This window comes from Emydura macquarii, unplaced genomic scaffold (genome assembly GCF_026122565.2).
Source record: "Emydura macquarii macquarii isolate MOO-44397 ecotype Brisbane River unplaced genomic scaffold, CSIRO-AGI_Emac_v2 contig_1451, whole genome shotgun sequence".
In the NCBI taxonomy this organism is placed as follows: Eukaryota; Metazoa; Chordata; order Testudines; family Chelidae; genus Emydura; species Emydura macquarii.
The window spans coordinates 23,484,198-23,505,289 of record NW_027131588.1 but is presented as its reverse complement, the minus strand read 5'-3'; the positions used below and the strand labels follow the sequence as shown (position 1 = coordinate 23,505,289).

Here is a 21,092-nt window from a genome sequence, read left to right as displayed (position 1 = left end):
GTTGTTGGCTTTTTCCCTAGGAAGCAAAGAGATGGTTCGGGTAATGAGGAAGAAGGGCATTGAGCATCACCCCAATTTTCGAGCAGTGAAGCATGTCCCATTTGAGCAGTTCATCCAGTTAGTGGCACATGCGGGCTGTGTGATTGGTAACAGCAGTTGTGGTGTTCGAGAGGTGGGAGCCTTTGGTACCCCTGTCATCAATCTGGGAACACGTCAGATCGGAAGAGAAACAGGTATGTGTTTGCTGCTAAGGCATTGTTTCCTTATGCCGCTTTTCCTGGTGAGGGTTGCAACAGCAGTGTGGAGAGAATGGAGGACCAGACTGCCCTTTCTTCTGCAACAGGTTCCAGCTCCTTCGGAGAGATTTCCTGGCGTTCCCGGGCTACCTGGGAGATATAATACCTCCAGCATGGGGGCCTCCTCCCAGTGGGATGTGCCCGGTACAGTTACAAAGGAAGCCTACCAGGGCCCAAACAACCTCAGCTGACTCCTCTCAATCCAGAGGAGTAGCAGCTCTACTCAGAGGCCCTCCCAAATAACTGAGCTCCTCACCCTATCTCGGAGAGTCAGCCCAGCCATCTAGTGGAGAAACCTCATTTCTGCCGCTTGTACCCACAATCATCCTTTCGGTCATTACCCAAAGTTCATGACCATAGGTGAGGATGGGAACATAAATTGACCTTTAAACTGAGCGCTTCGTCTGACAGCTTAGCTCCTGCTTCACCACCACAGATCAGTACAGCGCCTGCACTAATCTGTCAGTCAATTTCACACTCCCACTTATCACTTGTGAACGAGACCCCTAGATACTTAAACTCTTCCACTCAGGGCAGCTGCTCCCCCTTCACTGGGAGAGAACACTCCACTTTTTTCTGAGAAAGAACCATGACCTCTGATTTGGAGGTGTTGAGTCTCATCCCAGCTGCTTCACACTCGGCAGCAAAGCATTCAAGTGCATGTCGGAAATCATAGTCTGAAGAAGCAAGGACATCATCTGCAAACACTGTTTGAGATGCCGCCTCCAAGTCCCCGTACTGGATACACTCCCCTACACGCCTGCACCTGGATATCCTGTACATGAAGATCATGAACAGGAGTGGGGACTTCGCTGCTAAATTCTCTGCTAAATTAGCTTCCTGGGTGTGGGGTACAGTTATGTGGTTATATCATTACAGAAGGTAAGTCAAAGTTTAGCAAGCATGTTAATTTTATTTTTAATGGGCATTATCACAATTGAGCAATTTTGACCTACCTTAATAGCTCACTGATCTGTTCCTTCTGATTTTTTATTGAAAAGGCCTTTATCTATTGTCTAACTAAAATAAATATCATGCAGTGGCTTCCGCCTACCAGAATAAACCACTGCACATGTTTTCTTGATGGTTGCAGGTGCATGTGACATGCATAAAACTATATACTCTTGTATGATCCTGCAACTTTACTATATATACACACACACACCATAACCAGCAAAAAATGCATAGTTTGTCTTCACAATCACACAGGTGCCTCAGATGTGACATAAGTAACAGTTTACCTTCCTGCTGTTCTCATATGTGGGAATTACACTGGAGTTAGAAGAATTCTATTTTCTGTGTGCATCTGAGGCAAGATAACTGTGTCATGACAGTGTACTATTGACTTCAGTGGGAGCAGGTCCTAACAGAGAAAGTCTCTTCTAAATGTCAGCTTAGCACCTGCATGTAAGAAGATGGCACATACAGAAGTAGGGACACGCTGTGCCCATAGCTTGTTGTTGCAGGGTACGTCCATCCCATCCCCCTGTGGGGCGGGTTAGGGAGTGTGGCGGCCCCACAGTTAGAGCTCTCCTGACTGTTATTGGACTCAGGACAGTATGGCCTAATGGCCAGAGTTGATATGGCTGCCCTGGGGGTCAGGGCTGTGCGGTGCAGCCCAACAGTCAGAGTCAAGGGGACCACCACCAAGGGGGTGACAGCCCAGGTGAGAGGACTGGGTCGTCCTACCTACTCCACTTGGTCCCAGTCTAGAGCCCTGGCAGTAGGTAGGTTGCTCACCATTGAGTCAGCAGAGAATCTGCCTGCAACATACTGACTGCTCCTAGGAGTCACAGCTTCCCTGGACTGCTTCCTACCCTTTGTCCTGATGTGATGGTCCACAGGTCATTGGGGATTCCGGGCCCCTCAGCATGCAAAGTCTCCCCAGGCTCCAACTGCGGTTGGGGGTCTGGGTACCCCAGGGATCCTGCCTGGTTCTCCAGGTCTCTGGCTGCATCAGGCAAGGGCTGCTGCAGAAGCTCCTGGGTTGGTGCTTCCACTGTGCATCCTTCCTCCTTAGTGATCAGCCTAGACTGACTGGAGCTGCTCCCTTTATATTATGGCAGTAGTTGGAGCATGCCCAGCACGGTCTGGGGGGCGGGACTTCCGCCTCCCATGGTATGTGGTTAACCCTTTCATGGCCAGTGCGGGGTATGTCCACCCCACCATACTCGTGTTACTGTTGAGTCGAGGTGAGGCCCTAACAAATTTTGCCAGGACACAAAAGTAATTGCTTGTTCATTTCAAACCCTGTTCTCCATGCCCCTCACCCCATATTTTTATCAAGTTGCTGGCATGCACTATAATCCTGTTGCATTTTTGATTATCAAGGTGAAAATGTTCTTCATGTTCGTGATGCTGACACGCAGGACAAAATACTACAAGCTCTACGGCTCCAGTTTGGAAAACAGTATCCTTGGTAAGTACATATATTCACCCACTGCACTGCAGGGGACCAGAGGAAAGTCCCTTAGTTAGTACTGGGGTGGAGAATAGACTTCACCATATTTATCCAAGGTTAGCTCACCACTCTAGGAAGAAGAAATCATCTTAGATACCTTATTACATAAAAAAGAAAGCAGTCTGTGACTCTCAGAATCATTGTACAGTGTTAGCAGATTGGTACTCAGGCTACAAAGCCCTGCTGTAAATGGCTTGATGGCTTGGATTCAGTATCAACGCCTAGAATTCTTTACAAAAACATCCTGTTGTACCCTCATGAAACATGGTTAAACAAGAGCAGCAGGCAAAAAATGATGGTAATTCAACATTTGTGCTACCTGCATCTGAACAACCCTCAAACCACTCCAAATTATTAAAGCATCTAACACATCCTCTGGCACACTCACAGAGACTTGAAATGCATTACTGTCCTGGCAGATAACATGTTCTAGTTATTAATAACCTTTGAGATGTGAGATACTGTGGACTTCTATTTTATAAGTGCTTTACAGACTTGCAGTTTTCCTTGCACTATAACTGGGGCTTTTTATCTTACAGCTCAAAAATCTATGGGGATGGTAATGCTGTCCCAAGAATTCTGAAGTTTCTCAAATCGATTGACCTCAAAGAGCCACTGCAGAAGAAGTTCTGCTTCCCTTCTGTAAAGGAGAACATATCCCAAGATATTGACCATATCCTGGAAACCCAGAGTGCCTTGGCTGTGGATCTAGGTGGAACAAATCTGCGGGTAGCAATAGTCAGTATGAAGGTAAATACTATGCCATGCCTATACATGTCTGTAGGTGCCATTGTATCCTCTGGGAATAGCCCTGTGTTGGGGATAACGCAGTGCAGCACTATTCCCAGGGGAGATCCCAAGTGCACTTATGAAGTGGGCCTGCTGTTGTGCCATGGTCACACCTGCTCCTGTCTTTGCGGGGGCATGCACCCACAGGGAATAAGCAGGGAGCAGTCCCTGTACTTCAGCCTGTGTCTTACATAGATCACACAAGAGGGGAGAGACTTCTGCTGTCATTTTGCTCACTTCCCACACTACCCCCTCCTATGCCCTTGTAATGGACATGCAGAATAGCTGAAAAAGAGAATGAAACTCGACTCCAAGGATAATTAACTGAGGAAGGAGTGGATGGCTCAGGTCGGGTGATATGGAGTTTTTCATCTCTGTCACCAGAGAAAAACAGGTAGGCCAAAAGTTGTTACTTTCTGATGGCTGTTGGACCAACAGCAGGTGATAGTTGTTCTCCATTTGATACCTGAGAACAGGAGCCCAGCACTTCAGGCTAGAAGCTGATTGGCACCCATGAATTCTCAGAGAAACTCATGACTGCATGAGCTTGGAAACTAAACTGCCTCTTTCTCTTCTAGAAACAATCCTTCCAGAACAGGGTTGAGGCATGTGGTGGGCAGTGTGGGGAAAATGTGGATGTGCTGTAGATGTTCTGTGAATAAAAGACTTCAGTCTCCAGGGCTGTCAGCCCATCATCTTTCACCACCAAAGAATTCATGGAGAGAATATTTCTCTTTGGTCTAGGGTTGCACAGTTTGTACACAGCTAGCTCAGTTAAATAATGTTTCCCAGAGTGAGGGGTACACCCCTTGAGCTGGCATGAAGAACTAGCCAGGGAAGCACAAATAGGCCTCTCCGTTGTTCCCCAGAAACTTAGCCTTCATTCAAAAAAAAAAAAAAAAAAAAAAGTGTCTAACTGTTCTGATTGTGAAGAAAACCTTGAAAATGTGACCCAGATGTAGCTGATAAAGAGATGTTTGCAAAACGCCTGAAACAAGATCTCGGAGGTGTTAACTGCCTTATTCTCTTGACTGGGTACAGCTCAGGCACCACTAATGATACTTCAGATTTTGTCACCGTTGTTAACAAGTTCACCACTCAAAGCATCTAAGAAAGGAGACAGAGTGTTATAGTATGAAGAGCTACCAATCTACTCTGATCTGCTGTAAGGGCATGTCTATGCTAGGTCCCTGTAGGTGTAGCAGCATAACCCTATACTGCAGACTCAGCCTACACCGACAGGAGGGATTTTTCAATCAGTGTAGGACCACCACCTCCCTGAGCGATGGCAGCTACGTCAATTCTTCCACCAACATAGCACATTTGCCATGGGGTCAGGTTGGCATAGCTACAGTGCTTAGGGGTGGGTGGTTTTGTTTTTGTGTTTTTCCACACTCCTGGCAGATCTAGCTAGGTTGTTCTAGTGAGTGTCTGCACTACAGCACTATAGCGTTTCTAGTGTAGACACACCCTAAATGTACACCAGGCCAGAGTGACACCCTGTTTTTGAGTCAAAGATGCAGTTGGTTTAGTTTTCCTGAAAGGTGGGACACGGTTTCTGAAGGTTTGGGAACCACTGCTTTTAAAGCGCTTTCAAGCTCTTCTGGCAAAGCCAGAACAAAGAGATTACCTCCATAAACTGTCTCTATTTACTTTTTTTTTAATTTGTTCCTGAAAAAAGCAAAAACTGTCGGAACATTGTAACATTGTTCTAATGTTAAGGTTGTGAGAACTAGCTCTTAGAAGTTAGGAAATTTCTAAAATTGAACTTTGCTTTGGTAACATTAAGCCAGCCATATTGTACATATGTAAATCATAGTGTAATATTCTGTTATAAAATACACAGGATGTGCTTTGTGGCAGAGATAACATCGCAGAGGCATATCTTCACTTTTGAAATTTCCTCACTTCCTAGTGTTTGATCTTGCAAGCTTAACATTTTATTAACATTAGTTTTCCCCCTGCATCCACGCGCAATGAATACTTTCATTGCTTTATGACTGTTAGGTTATAAAAATACTCCCCTCTTTCGTCCCTCACACAAACAGACGTCAGAGATTATATTACTGCAAAAAATGTTTCAAAGACTGATATTCAGGGTCAGCATGCTGTATAAGAACCAGTATTTATGAAAGAAGCCCTTTAAATTCTCTTAACTTTGATAAGACCAACTCCTGTATCTGAATTCCAAGTACGTCTCTCTACTTAATCTCCTGTTGCCAGTAAAATAGCAATATTTATGACACCACACAAACTTTTGTTTCATCATATTTAAAACTAAATTGAAAACTCTTCTCTTTTAACCAAACCACTGATCATGATTCTTGAAGCTATTTGAATTGGCCATTCCTCCCTTCAGTGGTGGGACAAAGTGAAACCTCCAACATACCACAGTAGGGTTTGCTGTTTGCAGCAACTTCCTGTGGGATATTCTATTGGCCAGCTCAAGGGTCCTTGTCTTAGAGGCATGTTGTATATCAGCTAGTAGGGGTTGATTGCAGAACCCCAGTCTAGGGCCCCACATAAGTGCAAGGGACCTGTCTACACAGAAGTCTTAGGCCCTGATCCTGCAAGTCATTCAATCGTTTTTTCCCCCCAGTTGGAGATAGAGCTGTGGCCCTTTGCAAATATAAAACTGCTTTTAAAGTTGATGGGTCTGTAATTTAAACAGGAGAGGAGTAATTCATTTTGCAGTGCATTTATATAAGTGGACAGCCCTGAGTGTTTTTCCCTCTTAGGGTGAAATAGTGAAGAAATATACCCAGCTCAATCCTAAAACGTATGAGGACAGAATAGAATTGATCCTCAAGATGTGTATGGAGGCTGCATCAGAAGCTGTAAATCTGAACTGCAGAATTTTGGGAGTGGGTAAGTTAATGAATATTGAATTTTTCTTCCAAAACTTTAAGTACTCAATTAGATCTTTATGAATGTGTTAATTTAAAAATGCTTTTCAAAATTGATCCCAGGTATTTTCACAGCTTTTATATTGACGGTTTTATTCCTGTATTTAGTGAGTATGATAATGAACTCTTTTTAAATTAAATACATGTGAAAAGGCAGATCTCTCTGAGTAGGAACTGTGAAAGCTCACCACAAAGCTATGCCAATGCACTCAGTCCCGACCTACAACACCACTATTTTTCCAGTACTTGTCATTTCATAAGAACAACTTGTCATTCATACTCATTTCGGTGAAGTTTGATCCTGGGCCCATGATTCTGAACAGCACTGCCAGACTGGTTTTGCTGAGGAGATACAGCCCTAAGGGTGGTGGGTGGCAAAGGGAGCTTATAAACCTACCTTGACGCTGGGACCTAGTCCCAGCATTTGGAGAGCACCATTTTAGAGAAGTCCCTGAAACTGCCGTAGCTACAGATGCCTGTGGCAAATAACTTGGGTGCCAAGCCCCTTGACTCACCAGAGCAGTGTAGAGAGGCCAAAATACAGTCCAGAATTGATGCTTGTGTCTGCAGAAGCGGAAGGCAAGATAGTTTTTCATTTGCCATTTCAAGTTCACTGTAGCAGAAACCCGTTTTAAATTATTTTGTTTATACTGTAACCAGTCCCAACTTCATTCTGCTTACTGACTGACTAAAAGCTTTGTTCTGAAGTTTTTCTTTTAGTGGAAAGGATTCTGTTGAACTAGGATGTTAGAACTTCATTCCATTCTAGCAAAGACAAGTTTTGCTCTAAAACCAAAACTTTGATTTAAATCATATGGTAGAAAAATGTTACTGTCAACTCTTGAAAATTCTTATTTGCCATAACGAGCCTGGAAAAACGTCAATGATGGGTACATAAAAGCAAAAGAAGCAATGTACACGTGTGTGATCCAGATCCCTGAACTAAAGGATTATGAAAAGGCAATTTATAAATTCTTTATCCCCAGCTAAGAGAGAACCTTTTTGAGAAAATTGTATCTTAAATGATTATGAAACTACATCAAGTAACTGAATCTTTCAGAATAATGTCAGTGAACAAAAGCTCCTGTTTGATATCTGATGTTTCATTTGAACTAAAAGGTTTCTCTACTTGTCCCCAAAGGATTAGCTTGTGCTGAAGGATTCACTTTAATATAACACAGTTGTGAGGAGTCACTGAGAAGTTGATATTCTTAAGAAAAAATATTTTATTTTTCTACACTGCACAATCCCAAAGAAAAGGATGTATTGTGTACTTCAGTTCAATACTTTGTTCCCAGTCACTAAGTTCAAATGAGCCTTGATGCAACCTTGTAGCTGCTGTAATCTTAATGATTTTTTGTTGTTGTTTTGTCACTATTAAGATAAAACTGGAAATAAAAACAATTCAAATAACTTTATAGATGTGGCATGAAATCAAAAGAATTGAAAAACATTGCGAGTATGTGTTGTGGAAATGTTCTGATTTCCATTTAAACAAATGGGAAAGGGGCATTCAAGGTATTTTTCAGGTTGGTGGAGTGCACGCTTCTGAATGCACCTCAGCTATTCAAGAAATGATACATGCTACCCACAGCAGTAAACTACAAGGCAAGGCCTCTTCTGCTTCCAGTATTGCCATGTGTTTTTACGGTTCTTATTAGATCTTATTTTATAACCTGCAAGATATAAATAATATCAGTCACTTAAAAAAACTAATGCACAATGGGCTAATTCCTGCACAGTTACAGCTCTGCATCCTTCACTGATAGACTGTGCTGGTGACCTCACATCTATGCTGGGCTATCACACCGAGGTGACCTGCGGTTTGTGAACATGAAAAATGAACATGAAAAACTTGTGAACCTGCAGTTTGTGAACATGAAAAGCTTGTTTAAATGCCCTAAAGGGGAATCATAACTTTTTTCAGAACATATTTGTGAATCACCTTTCTGGCAGACACTGTGAACCAAATTCTGTGCTGACTTATTCCACGTGCACAGGGAGATCACAGAAATGCAAGTCAATGTAAAATTTACCCCTGTATCTATAACTCCTTTCCTTGTACTTAACTGCTGCAGTACAAAAGATCACACCACAAGTGAGACTTTCAAAGACACAGCGCTAGATTCAGTCCTGCTGTGATTTTACTGCAGTGTGTGAACTGACATTAGGGATGAATTTGGCCTAGGAGGTCAAAATGAGACCAGGTGTAAATAGGTCCAGCGCCTCTGGAAGTCTCTTGGCGAAATTCAGCAGTGACTTAAACAGTGGCAAACTTTGGACATTGAGTGTAAGGTGCTCAGAAAATGGGTGTAAGTGACAGAATGGTGCGACTTGCCTGGGGGTGGCATTCAGTGGGTGTGCAAGAGAAGTGTAATTTATATGCTGAAAGGGAGGAGAGATGTTAGAAAAAGCATCTTATAAGTTAAAAGGGTTAATTTCTCCAGTGCTGGGTGCCTTATGTCACCATGCACACCTGTGCAGTGTGTGTCAGATGCTACCAAATCAGAGTGGTGGTGTGTTACATCCACTTCATGCAGGTGCAAATGATTACTCCAGGTGCAAGGCAGTGGAAAATCACACCCAAAGAGTGTGTGTCTGATCCTTCTCTTCCACTGGTGGTGGTTGTGTGTGTCTGAGGGGTTGTTTTATTTTATCCCCTCCTGTTAGTTGCATTTCCTGCTACATTTCCCTTTTCTCCTCCTTGTGCAAGTTATACTTGTTTTTCCCAGCTACTGAATATTAAACCAGTGCAAGTTGCGCTACTTTACACCTATTTTTTTTGTGATAAAATTTGCACAGCTTCTTATGTCCCTGCTGAATTGGGCCCGGGATCATAGCTGTAATGCTCAATTTAGTTGATGTGTCATGTGGCTTTTTGAAACTTTTTTTAAAGTTATTGGACTGATTTTCAACAATCAAACCACATGTTAATTTGTGAATTTGTAATCCTGGTGTGTGGATTTCTGGAGGAAACCACTGTTGGAACGTTCTAATTAATCAAAATCAAATAAACCCTTGTTTTGATAGCAAGCTCTCCTTTCTCCCTTCATCTTACAACTCTGAGTAGAGGGACTGTTGCAAAGGGTAAGGTGGATCCTGATGGACATGAGCATTCCAGTATTTAATGAAATTTTTGGATATTTTTCCCAAGTAGGAACCCACTTAAACAAACATATAGGGCCTGATTCTGATGTAACTGCATTGGTTTCTGTGGGTCACTCCTAACTTACATTGATGGGGGATCAGAATCAGGCAGGCCCATTAAACTTTTAACTGACTACTTAAATATTATTAGCTACCAAAGACTCTACTATCCTTGTGCAAATTAACTGTCATAGTGAGTTATCTTTGTGCAATATCTGACTAATGACTTTCTGCTGAACGTTACATTCAAATAGTTGTCTCACTCCTGTACAATGCATGAATTTATACCAGTGACTTAACTCTTAATCCTTTTATCCAGTGATATTCTGAATTGAGTAAAAAATGGATTTTCTGTGCCAAGCAAATCTGTACTCTGAAGCTGTATTCCAGGGTAACCAAGTTAACTGGCTAACAAAACCTCCACCAAAATACCAGTCTTAGTGTGGGTTTACAAAACAGGACATCGTAAAATAGCGCAGGTGCTAAACGTGGTTGCTGTTAAACAATATAAAAATAGTTTTCATACTGTAGCTGCTTAAAACGTAACTAGCTGCTGAATTCATTGTGTATAACATTTCACTGTTTTGGGAGTATGGATACACATTCTACTCTATGCATTGCACTATGGTGAAGAAAATATAAGTAGTAGTTTGAAAATTATTGTAGCTTTCAAACAATTTGTTCTGCATATATGTGTGGCATCTACCAAACACGCAATTATTGGCATAAATGTTTATTTGCACTCGTGAAGGCTGACCGGGATAACTGACCCTTGTCTTTGGAATAGCTGCATTCCTTATGAGTGGCAAACTCATGCTGCTATCATGCCGCACCATCATATGTTCTCTATGTAAAAGCAGTGACCAAAATGTTCATACTTGGGTATCGAAAGCTAGGCACCCTAATATTTAGTTAGGCACCTAAATAAGCAGTCCGGCTTTCAGAGATGCTTTGCACTTGTGTTCCCACTGACTTTAGCAGTTTTCATCTGACTATAACCATTGTCTTCTCAATATAAACTTGACTAGTAACTCCTTACTCTGTGTATTGTTCTCCAGAACAAGTCCCATTCAGGCACACACTTAGATACTTTACTATCCAAGTTCTATTGCTCCTTTTTTGTTCATCCTAAACGTTTATTTAAGTGTTGACAATTTCAGCAGCTTTTACTGTTGATGGGTTTTAAATAGTTATTTAAGATGGACAACTCTTTGGTATTAAACAGGGTTTTTTTTTTTTTATATGGCTAAAGAGAGGCATAGAAGGGTTAAATGATTTACCCAACATCACCTAAAATAAGAAATTGAAATTTCAGCTGCTAATGATAACATCTCCCAGCTGGTTGGCTGGGACACTGAGCATATAGTGGTAAGGATGATAGAATTATGTTAATTCTCTTTTCATATCATAAATGATGTAATGTATTGTAAGTGAGGCTTACAACTGTTTTGTTTAGATTCAGAAATATGTCATTTAGTGTTTAAAAATAATCCTTTCATCTCAGGGAGAAAATAGATTGTAGTTCCAGAATTATTTCACATTAGTCTTGATTTTTCTCGCTTGTGTGTTTTGGGTCTTAGGTATTTCTACAGGTGGACGGGTGAATCCCCGAGAAGGAATAGTGCTTCATTCCACAAAACTCATTCAGGAGTGGAGTTCTGTTGATCTGAGGACCCCAATATCTGATGCTCTTCACTTGCCAGTCTGGGTAGACAATGATGGCAACTGTGCCGCTCTGGCAGAGAGGAAATTTGGGCATGGAAAAGGAGTGGAAAATTTTGTAACGCTAATCACTGGTACAGGTAAGTGTGAACACAGAAATCAAAGCACTGAATCCTACTGTGTTTATGTCACAGAATAGGGGGCCGTCTTCCAGTGCCAGCATTGTAATTTAATTCCCTTCCACTGCAGAAAATGTAGGTCAGATCTGGAGCCTTATGTAGTAGCTAAATGCGCAGTTCAGTATGGAAGATCATCCTTGTAGCACATTGTGATACATTGCTGGGTAGCACTTTGACCCACTCGTTTGATTAAAAAGATATGAACCACTTACAAGGGTCACCTCAGCTGAAAAATCCCCGCTTGACATGTTAAAAAAAAAAAAAAAAACACAACCCAAAACATGCTTGATTTGGGGCTTAAATGGGGCTGCTAATTTGCCCTCCCAGCTACTAATGCTACTGCTGGGAGTCAGAAGTTAACTGGGTAGGAGGGCCTGGGCCGGAGTAGCCCCGCATGGAAGCTCCAGAATAACAAAGCATACTATCCTCGGTGCTGAAACCAGCATGGGCACTCGAACAGTAGCTCCGCTGGTGTGAGGGAGAAAGGGCTGCTGATTGGGTGTATTCTGTAAGGGTCCCAGGGCTTTAGCATTCGCTTCTCCTCCCCCACCCCCAGCAGTCTGCAACAGCCCCAGAAGTTTAAGGGCAAATCTCATCTGTTTTCCCCAGATGACAAGGGGAAGGGGATTGAGGGGGACTGAAGGTGCCTGGCTCACTGTTGGTGGCGTCTCTTTTATACAAGGGAGTTCAGGAGCGCCTAGACCTATGGGTAGCAGCCTCATTTAGTTTTGTGGACATATAAATATCTGGAGATGACTAGATTTAGAAAAGAAGTTGAGGTTGGAACTGAGTTATAAGCACAGACATATCAACAATATGGCATGTTGGGCTTTGCCCTCCTTTTGACTCACTTTTCCTGCTTCTTCCTTGGTATACTAAGAAATGTGTAGCTAGCACTGCTCAATGGGAAGTGCATACACATGACTAGTCTGTCTCTACTAGTGTTGAGTAGGTGTTAAAAGATAAAATTTGGATTAAGGAATCTGACTTCACACATCCAGTATCCACACAGCTGTGTGACGACACGCAGGCCTGCCCACTGCAATCAAAAGTAGGGAATTAATATTAAACAATAGTTTATAATGCGAACCACAATTTTATTCTAGTCCCAGGACAAGAATTCTAGATGCACCACATCTGAAGGACATGACTGATGTCTATTGTTTTACTTTAGTGTGTACAAGTCTTGATAAGATTTTGCATTTCAGTGAAGCGTGCTGCTTAAGGGTGACAAATATTTGTTTCACGCATAAAGAATTTAGGACTACAATGACAGGAGTCGTGAACATAATGTCTAGAGGTGCCCCTCAATAAACCCACTTTGGCCATTTAAAAATCAAATTGTTCCATGAAATGACCAATGAATTATGCATTGTAGATTTAAGTTCATTGTGCCATGGCAGTGGAGGTTTATGCATTTATTTGCACCAAGTACATTAAGCAGAGAAGAGATTTGTAATGACTACTCCCTTATTTGGTCCTAATTACATGTATTTAACCCCTTCCTATTTAGGTAAGCACGTATAAGTGCCGTGCTGAATCAAGCCCATTATGTGACTGTTCTTTTACTGTCAAAATTTGCATATGCTTATAGGAATCGGAGGTGGAATCATTCATCAGCATGAACTGGTCCATGGAAGTTCCTTTTGTGCTGCTGAACTTGGACACATTGTGGTATCTTTCGAGGGGCCAGAGTGCCAGTGTGGGAGCCATGGCTGTGTAGAAGCATATGCCTCTGGAATAGCCTTGCAGAGAGAAGCTAAAAAACTACATGATGGTAGGTGTATTTTGTACCCTCTTTTCGATGTAACCGACCCATCTTCTGTAATGCCGGTGGCACAGCCTGAAATGCTGGGCATGCCACTGGGGCAGCCGTTTTCAACAAGCATTCAGAAGGAGCTTCAGCAATGATCAAATTGGATCCCAGGTTCAATAAGTGTGACAAATCAGTAGCGAGGGTAGGATCTTTAAAGTGCTGTGTTGGCCTAGTTCTGCTCCCATAGAAATCAAATCCTAGCTTTTATTCAAATAAATTGTGTTGAATTTAAAATATTCCATAGACATTTCTTTTTTTTTCCCCAGGGTTGGTAACTTTTCCCCCCCAGCAATTAACCCGTAGAGCAGCGAATGCACTAAATTAACATATTGTGATATTTGTAAAGGCAAATGTACATGTTAGCTTTGGAAGATTATATTCCTCCAGCCCAACAGACCTTGGATTTTAGACTTTCTCAATGGCATATTATTTCTACTACTGCAAATACGTAGCCGTCTTACTAGCCATTTGGCTGTTTTGGCTCTATCAGTTGTCTGTTCCTGGTGGAATTGGAACCTCTCATCAATAGCTCCCTAGTCTTGAATCAAATGTGGAAGGTTTCTGCTCTTAATTATGTTGTACGTCTATACTGGGAGTGATCGATTTGTGAAGCAAACCAGTATGTTATCACAATGGAACTGTCGTAATTAAGGCCCTGATCCACCAACCAGTTAGGCTAACTAGGCACATGTTGAGCTCAGTGGCACCACTGTCATGCATGTTTGCAGCATCGGGGCCTGGGTGTGTAAATAAGGTCTTTATTTTGAAAAGGAACCCTCCTTTTACAGATGTATAACCTAGATATAACCCTGTCATATCATTATTTGAACGGGAGGTTCGTTATTAATGTTTCCCTCTTGGTTTCTTTTCACCCAAACAGAGGATCTGTTGGTAGTGGGAGGAATGTCCTTGAAAGCGGAAGAGACCATTAACGCTGCACATCTCATTCAGGCAGCTAAATTTGGGAATGCAAAAGCTGACCACATTCTCAGAACGGGTAAGAACATAGACTAGCATGGGGGAAACCCGCTTAGAACAAGAGAGAGATGCTCAGAGCTGTAGAACTGGTATTTCACTGCCGCAGGCCAATCTTCAGTGCAAGTCTGCTGGTTTCAGTAGAGCTACACTTACACTTGGCAGTGGGACCAATGAAATGACCAATAGGGAATTGTGAAGAGAATGGGCTGGTGATCCTGTCCTGTCTACATCAAACTCTGTTCTGGGACAGGATTAGAGATTTGATTAAACAGATTACAAATTGCATGGTCATTGGACCCTTTGCTATTTCGTTTGAGATTCCCTGCTCTAGGGGATTAGAATATTAAAACCGCATTCTTTTTCTTTTCCTGTGGCAAGCAGAATAGCTCTGGCTTCACACTGAAAAACAGTATCAGGTATTGGTATGGGAAATTATGGGACACTTCAGTGATGGACCAACCAATATATATGCTAGGCAACCGAAATTAAGCAGTTTCTTTGTTCTAGTTTATACAATACTTTATAATGCACAATTTTTCTGGGATTTGAAAGAAGCATTAAATATAACCAGTTTCCTTATGTGTCTAGCACAAAAAGGTAGAAAGCATTTTTTTCCCTTTATTCCCCAAGCCCGGTAATATGTGTAGACTTCCCTCACACATCTATATCACTGTATAACTTCCTTGACTCTTGAAAGAAAAGAGAATGATCAGCGCAAGTGTCCCAGCCAGTTGTCCTAGAGTTATACACGAACACTTTCTCTCAAGAAAAGGAATAGATTCTGTTGTGATTCTAGTGTTCTGGACAGAAAATCATAACTATCTGCCCTGTAGAATGAAAAGCTCTCCTGTGTTTAGAGACACGAGGTCAGCCACGGATGATCAGATTCTTCTGTGATATTGTGTGTTTGCTGTAATGTGTCTCTCATTTGTTTTCACAGCTGGGACGGCTCTCGGCCTTGGAGTTGTGAATATCCTGCACACCATGAACCCCTCTCTGGTGATCCTTTCTGGAGTTTTAGCAGGCCATTACGTTAACATCGTCAGAGACGTGATCGGTCGGCAGGCTCTGTTCTCTGTTCAGACGGTGGATGTGGTTGTCTCAAATCTGGCGGATCCTGCTCTGCTTGGAGCCGCTAGCCTGGTGCTGGATTATAGTACACGCAGAATATACTAGGTACCTGAGGAAATGACAGAAACGGACAATCCAGCAGGATAACGGTTCTAGGGAAAACAATACTGTGCTCAAAGTATTTCGTGCTGACCATCATCTTTATCTCCTGTAGTAATGCAGATTGTTGTGCGTTAGGTAGTTAGTTACTACTTCAGTATTTCCGTATTGTAGTGATACTACTTTGTATTTTGTTTCTAAATTTTAGCCAAGTTCACAGGGAGTGATGTGCGTTTCCAGTCTTTGGTTTGCCTCCGTAGCATGGGAGCTCAGGTGTTGCTTAAGCAATGCTAGAAAGACTGTCCATACGCACGTTCCAGTGCGCTCACTGGATATATGGGGTGAGGTGTGCCGAGTTCTAGACAATACTTGGGGACCCTGGCCCTGTTTCATAACTAGAAAAGCCTGCAGATGAGCACTGACTGAGTCTGACTTGGCTTCGAATTTCCTCACCTTCACATACAAGTGGATGCGCTGCAATCCTGACCAGTAGGTCATCGTGTCGGTGGGGGGAAACAACAGAGAGGTTGCCTCTCAGGAGACAACCGTTGCCCCTAGAGCTCCTCTCGGAGAAGTACTCTTTTTGTTGTTGTTGTTTGTTTTTGTTGTTGGTGCCTAGGGGTCACAGTCGTGAATCGGGCCACGTCGTACAAAAAGGAAAGACTGTCCCTGTCCTCATAAACTTACGAGATGCAACAGGTGGCCAGACGAACTGGGGGAGTGTGAGAACAAGGGAGCAGAGCAGTAATTGCTTCTGGCAGTGAGCAGCAGTGAGTTATTGGAATTTGACCAGTTCCACTCATTTGGATGTAGGAGGGGGAGGATTTTCTGCCAGAGCATGAGTCTGTCCTGTGTTAGCATGCCAGGATCGTTCCTGCCTTCATTAGCTGTCGGATGAACTATAGCAGTGCAATAGCCACGGCATGGAGCTATCTGCACCCAGGAAACTTCAACTGGTATGGGACGCTGCCGCACGCCTCCACGGGCTACCACAATCACCTCAGACCTGCCCTCCGCTCCCTAAACCAGCTCCCTGGTGCAGAGCTCTGGATCACACGCAAGGGCTTGGTCCTTATCTTCAAGATGCTCAATGGCTTGACCCCAGGGTATCGAAAGCTCTGCTATGCAGACCATGGCTGATAACTACGCTCCTCCGGCACAATGAAACGTTCTACCCTAAAGAGCACGCTTCTCCGAGCAGAAGACACAGCCTTCTCAGGTCAGCCTGAGACTGGAACAAATTCCCCATCACAAACCGACCCCCCCTTCCACTCCATGTCAGAGGTGTTTCTTTGGCATGACCCCCCCTTCCAGTAGACCTGTGTGTATGCTAGTCTCAAACTTCCATACCAAAGCACCCTTCTCTGGAGGTGGAGACAGCAGACACGTGGCAGATGTTCGTCACGTCGCTGGCTGCACTGCCGAAGGTGCACAGACACGCCTGTGACGAGCGCCTCTTTAGAACAGGCTAGCTGATGAGCTTTCCGCTTCCTGTAACGTGCAGTCTGTTCCCTTCAGCTTGCTCCTCGGTGTCGTCTCCAGCCACTGGCTCCCTCTTCCATTCCAGTCTGCAAGGACTTTGGTGCAGCCCCCAGCGGAATCACGTTGCTCAAGGCAGTACCAAGGACCAGCCAGTCTCCCAGGCCTGTGGGAAGTTTTCATTCATCTCAGACTAGGGCATCTCTTCCCTCAGGAAAACCTCCCTTGTGGGGATCTAGCAGTGTGTCCGCCCCGTGGTCCCTCCTGAAACTTTCAGCAGAGAGCGCCTGGATTTGTGGGCTTGCATCTTCTCCCCACGGCCTCTTCAGCCCAGCCCTCAGGCGGCCTCTCAGGATCCAGCTGACTTTCAGCCGGTTCCTCCAGGCATTGAAAAGCCAGAAACACTGCAGCTGGGAGTCGGGACACATTCCAGGAAGTGACCGAGCCCTTTCCTCCCCCTCCATGGCCTCAGATGGTGAAACACACCGGAGAGCTGTGGGGCTCCGAGTGTCTCTGTGCTCAACGCTGAGAGCCGGAATTCTCCAGCTGCTGTCCCCAGAGCTGCCTGGCTGGAGCCACGCTGTCCCCAGTGCAGGGTCCTTAGCCATGGAATTGGCTCCCCCCCGGCTCCCTGGGGCCTTGCCCACCTTCGGAGCATTGCAAGGCGCTGCAAGGGGGGGAGGGACGGATTTGCTGTGTCGGCAGCAGTCAGGCGAGCATGTTAATGGAGAGTGCTCTTTGGGGAGGGCGGGGGGGGGGGGTGTTTAAATATTATTTCCGGTGCCCCTGCAGAACCTGCAACAGGTGCTGAGTACAAACTGGGCACCAGACGTGTAATCCCAAGCCTCTGCATCCCGAGGAGAGGTCTGAAAACATCCCTGGGGTGCTCAGTGACACCGTCCCAGGGAGAGCCTGAGGCCAGGCCTTGGAAGAGGCAGTGCAACTCCCAGCTGCCTTTGCCCTTCTCAGCCGCCTCCGTATGATGGCGTCATGCATGGCTGTGCGACCATGGCCTGCGCTTCCCCAAGGCCATCTGGGAGTTCATCTGCACAGGTGCCCTCCCGCTCGCAGCACGGCCAGGAGGGCTTCCCCGCCACTGGAAGTCAGAGAGGCGCTCTGGGGAAGCACAGTCAGAGCAGGTGAGAAGGGCCGTCAAACAGCTGTGCAGTTCGCACGCCTGGAAATCCAGACACACGTCGTGTGGCGTGGCGTGGCAGGTTAAACCGTGAGCACTTGGCTGCAGCAGGAGGCTCTGCCCCCATGTCTGGACAGAGGGTGCAGTCCCTAGGAACCAGCCATGTGACGTGGGCACGGAGCGGCAGAGCGAAGTGGCGGAGACAGATGTCTGCTGAGGAAAGGGGACAGTCTCTGCCGGTCCAGTTAGCACCAGAAGAGTAGCACTGAGCCCTTCGACAGCAAGCAGCGTCCCAGTGCTCCAGGCCTCTGCAGACGTGCTCTGGTCTCTTGTGTCTCAGGCAGCCGGTATCTGTCCCAGCATGACACTGACCACACCGGACATGGCCCAGTGATGGGCATTGTTCTCCAATCGAGATTCTTCTCTGCCTTCCGCCAGGGAGCCCCAGCTACTCCCAGGGCCCAGGGTGACCTCCAACCCTGGCAGGGTTTTCTGGTTTTTAGCAGGGGGGGGCTGGAGATCTGCGGGTGGAATCCCTGTGCTCCCCTCGCACACCGCGGGGCTGTGAAAGGCGAGGGAATGGCTGCGCGTCCGCTCCTGCCTGCTCTGCAATGTCTGTGTTAACTGGGCTCGCCTCCCACTCTCAGCTGCAGCTCCAGGGGCAGCACCACAGTGCTCAGAGCTACGTGCTGACACTAAACGTCAGTCCCAAGCGGCAGGGCCTGGCTTCCCCCAGGCGCGGCTAGCCTAGGCTGTTGTAGACCAGAACCTGCTCCTGAAGCACTTGTCCAGCACGGGTGTTTTCAGGGCGGGGCCCTTCCACTGCGCAGACTTGCTGGAAATGGAGCTAGACTAAAGTAGAGCACAGCAGAACGGCAGGCCCGCCCCGCAGGTGAGGGAGGGGTCACAGCCTTTAGGAGATGAGTGACTGCATGGGACAAAACCCAGGCAGGGTAGGGTCAAAACAAGGGCAGGCGCCAGGGCCGCGGAGCAGCGTGTCCTGGCTCACACCTACCACTCTGCAAAGGAGGCCAAGAGGCAGGACACCACCTCCCTGTGACAAATGCAGAGGAGCTGCCCTGTGAGCTCCCTCCTGCAAAGCTGCTGGCCAGCCAGCCGGGCCCGGGGCGGGACGGTGACAAGGAGGCCGTGTGTCTGGTGGGTCACAGACGAGCTGTGTACAGAGAAGGAGGGGGGGGGGGAAGTGCAGCCAGAACCTGGGCCGGAGGAGCCAGGAGGGGAAGGGTCGGGACTATGAACCACCCCAGCACCATGCTGTGCTCATGACCCCGGCAAGAAGCTGCTGCCGCAGGCGCCTGGCAGGCCGTGGAATCGAGCTGCAACGAGAGAGTTTGTTTACCACAGGCTGGGCCGCGCGATAGCCGGACACGTCAACCTGGAGCACAGGCCCCTGTGTCAGCTGGGACCCAGCCTTGCAAAACGCTGTGAAAACATTAACACCAGGGCCTGGCCTGCCCTCTGCCCAAGGGTTAGTCATGGGGAAGCCAACAGCGCCGTCTCCATCTGTCCAAACAGTGCCTCCCAAGTCGGGGGGCGAGCAGGCGGAGCAGGATTTGCAAGGCTGCTTTCAGCCTCCACCCGTGCAGAGATTCTGCGTTAAATTGCTGGGTTCAGCTGGCGGAGGCGAGGCTGCAGGGGGGGGATCCCTGGGAGTGGGGGAAACGGAGACCGACCATGCTCCACAGGGCGGCTGGGCCGGGACTAGCGGCAAGACTCCTAACCAGGGGCGGTCTGTGAACCAGCTGTGCGGGGAGGCTAGCTGCCGGCCTCAGGCGGACTGGCTGGGCCCAGACAGGGCCGGAGCACCCCAGCACCAGTGCCATGGGGCAGCTTGAGCCCATGCCCCAGCACTGCCCCCAAAACCCTCCCTGGCCCTAGGCTGGCCAGCCCGCCCATACCCCAGCCCACCCTCCCTTCCCTGCACCTGGAGTGCTGCCCACTGGGCAGCACTCCGCCCAACCCAGCCCAGCCCTGGGCCCATGTGAGCAGGATGCAAGAGGAGGGGGGGGCAGAGCCACAGCTGGCTGTCAGGGTAGGCTAAACGTTCCCCAGCCTTACACACCAGTGCTGCTGCTCCGAGCTGGCTGGGTGCTGAGGTGGGCAGAGGTTATTTCACAGACGGGTGTGGGAATAGTGAGGGTTTGCCCAGACCTTGGATTTCCTGATCCCACTAAGTTTCGTCCTTTGGGGTGAAGCTGCTCCAGGTGGGGTTTGGCTGGGGATGCAGCGCTAGGAAAGGTCAGACTGCTCCATCTGAGTGAGCTGCCTATGTGTGGTAGAGCCTCCCACCTTCTGTATCTCCAAGGGCCTTAGGCACTTTTGAAATGGGCATGTGAGACTGTTACGTGCCGTGTCGATTGTGGGCCCGCTGCAGGGGGATGGCGGCAGTTTGTCAGTGCAGCTGCTACAACGGTTCCCTTAGCACGACTCCACGAGACACAAGGGAGGGTGCACAACAGTGTCTCTGGTGGAGGGGCCTTTTATCACTTCTTGTCTGTGGCCAGCCAGAACACCACCCCCCTTTCCCAGTGGGTGCAGGACCAAGCCCTTATTTAGGGCGAGTGCTTGGAGAAAGCCTTGGTCAACAAGGGTGTAGCATGCGCCGGCAGCTAAGGTGAACTCAGCCGTGCGCGGTTCCTGTTTCAGAGTAGCCAGAGTTAGCCAGTAAGAGTGGCGAGGGGTTCGAGGGAAGAGACAGCCCTGGTGCTGAGCTGTTCAGCCCTGGTTTAACGACTACGCCGCCTGTCACACTTTAATTCCTGCTCAGAACCGGGCCGGGCACAGCTCTGATGCTGTTACCACACCTGGCTATGTGGCAGCCCGGCTGAAAACTGGTTCAAGCGTCTCGCTCGTTCAGGCTGAGCCGTTTGACGAGTGGCTTTATGCTGTGTGGCCAGTGAGCTCTGTGCTGCTGCCTGTCCTCGTTATACAGGTGGGGTCTGGAGACTTGTTACCTGGTCAGTCACTCGTTTTACAGGTACGGTGCATGACCCCGCCTCCCTAGCTGAGCCCAGCTTTGCAACAGGCACCGGGGGGAGGGGGGGGTGTCTATT

General features: G+C 46.6%; 1 protein-coding gene across 2 annotated transcripts in view; it reads left to right on the top strand.

Moving 5' to 3' along the window:
• Window positions 1-17,501, top strand: part of GNE (glucosamine (UDP-N-acetyl)-2-epimerase/N-acetylmannosamine kinase) — a 49,048-nt gene extending 31,547 nt beyond the window's left edge. For both annotated transcript variants that reach the window (XM_067553374.1, XM_067553375.1), the window contains 8 exons: window positions 21-233; window positions 2,628-2,715; window positions 3,297-3,507; window positions 6,285-6,414; window positions 11,180-11,401; window positions 13,035-13,217; window positions 14,137-14,253; window positions 15,175-17,501. In XM_067553374.1, coding sequence (XP_067409475.1) covers window positions 21-233; window positions 2,628-2,715; window positions 3,297-3,507; window positions 6,285-6,414; window positions 11,180-11,401; window positions 13,035-13,217; window positions 14,137-14,253; window positions 15,175-15,410 — 1,400 coding nt within the window. In that variant the 3' untranslated portion in view covers window positions 15,411-17,501. The remainder of the gene's footprint in view (window positions 1-20; window positions 234-2,627; window positions 2,716-3,296; window positions 3,508-6,284; window positions 6,415-11,179; window positions 11,402-13,034; window positions 13,218-14,136; window positions 14,254-15,174) is intronic.
• The last annotated feature ends 3,591 nt before the right edge of the window (window positions 17,502-21,092 follow it).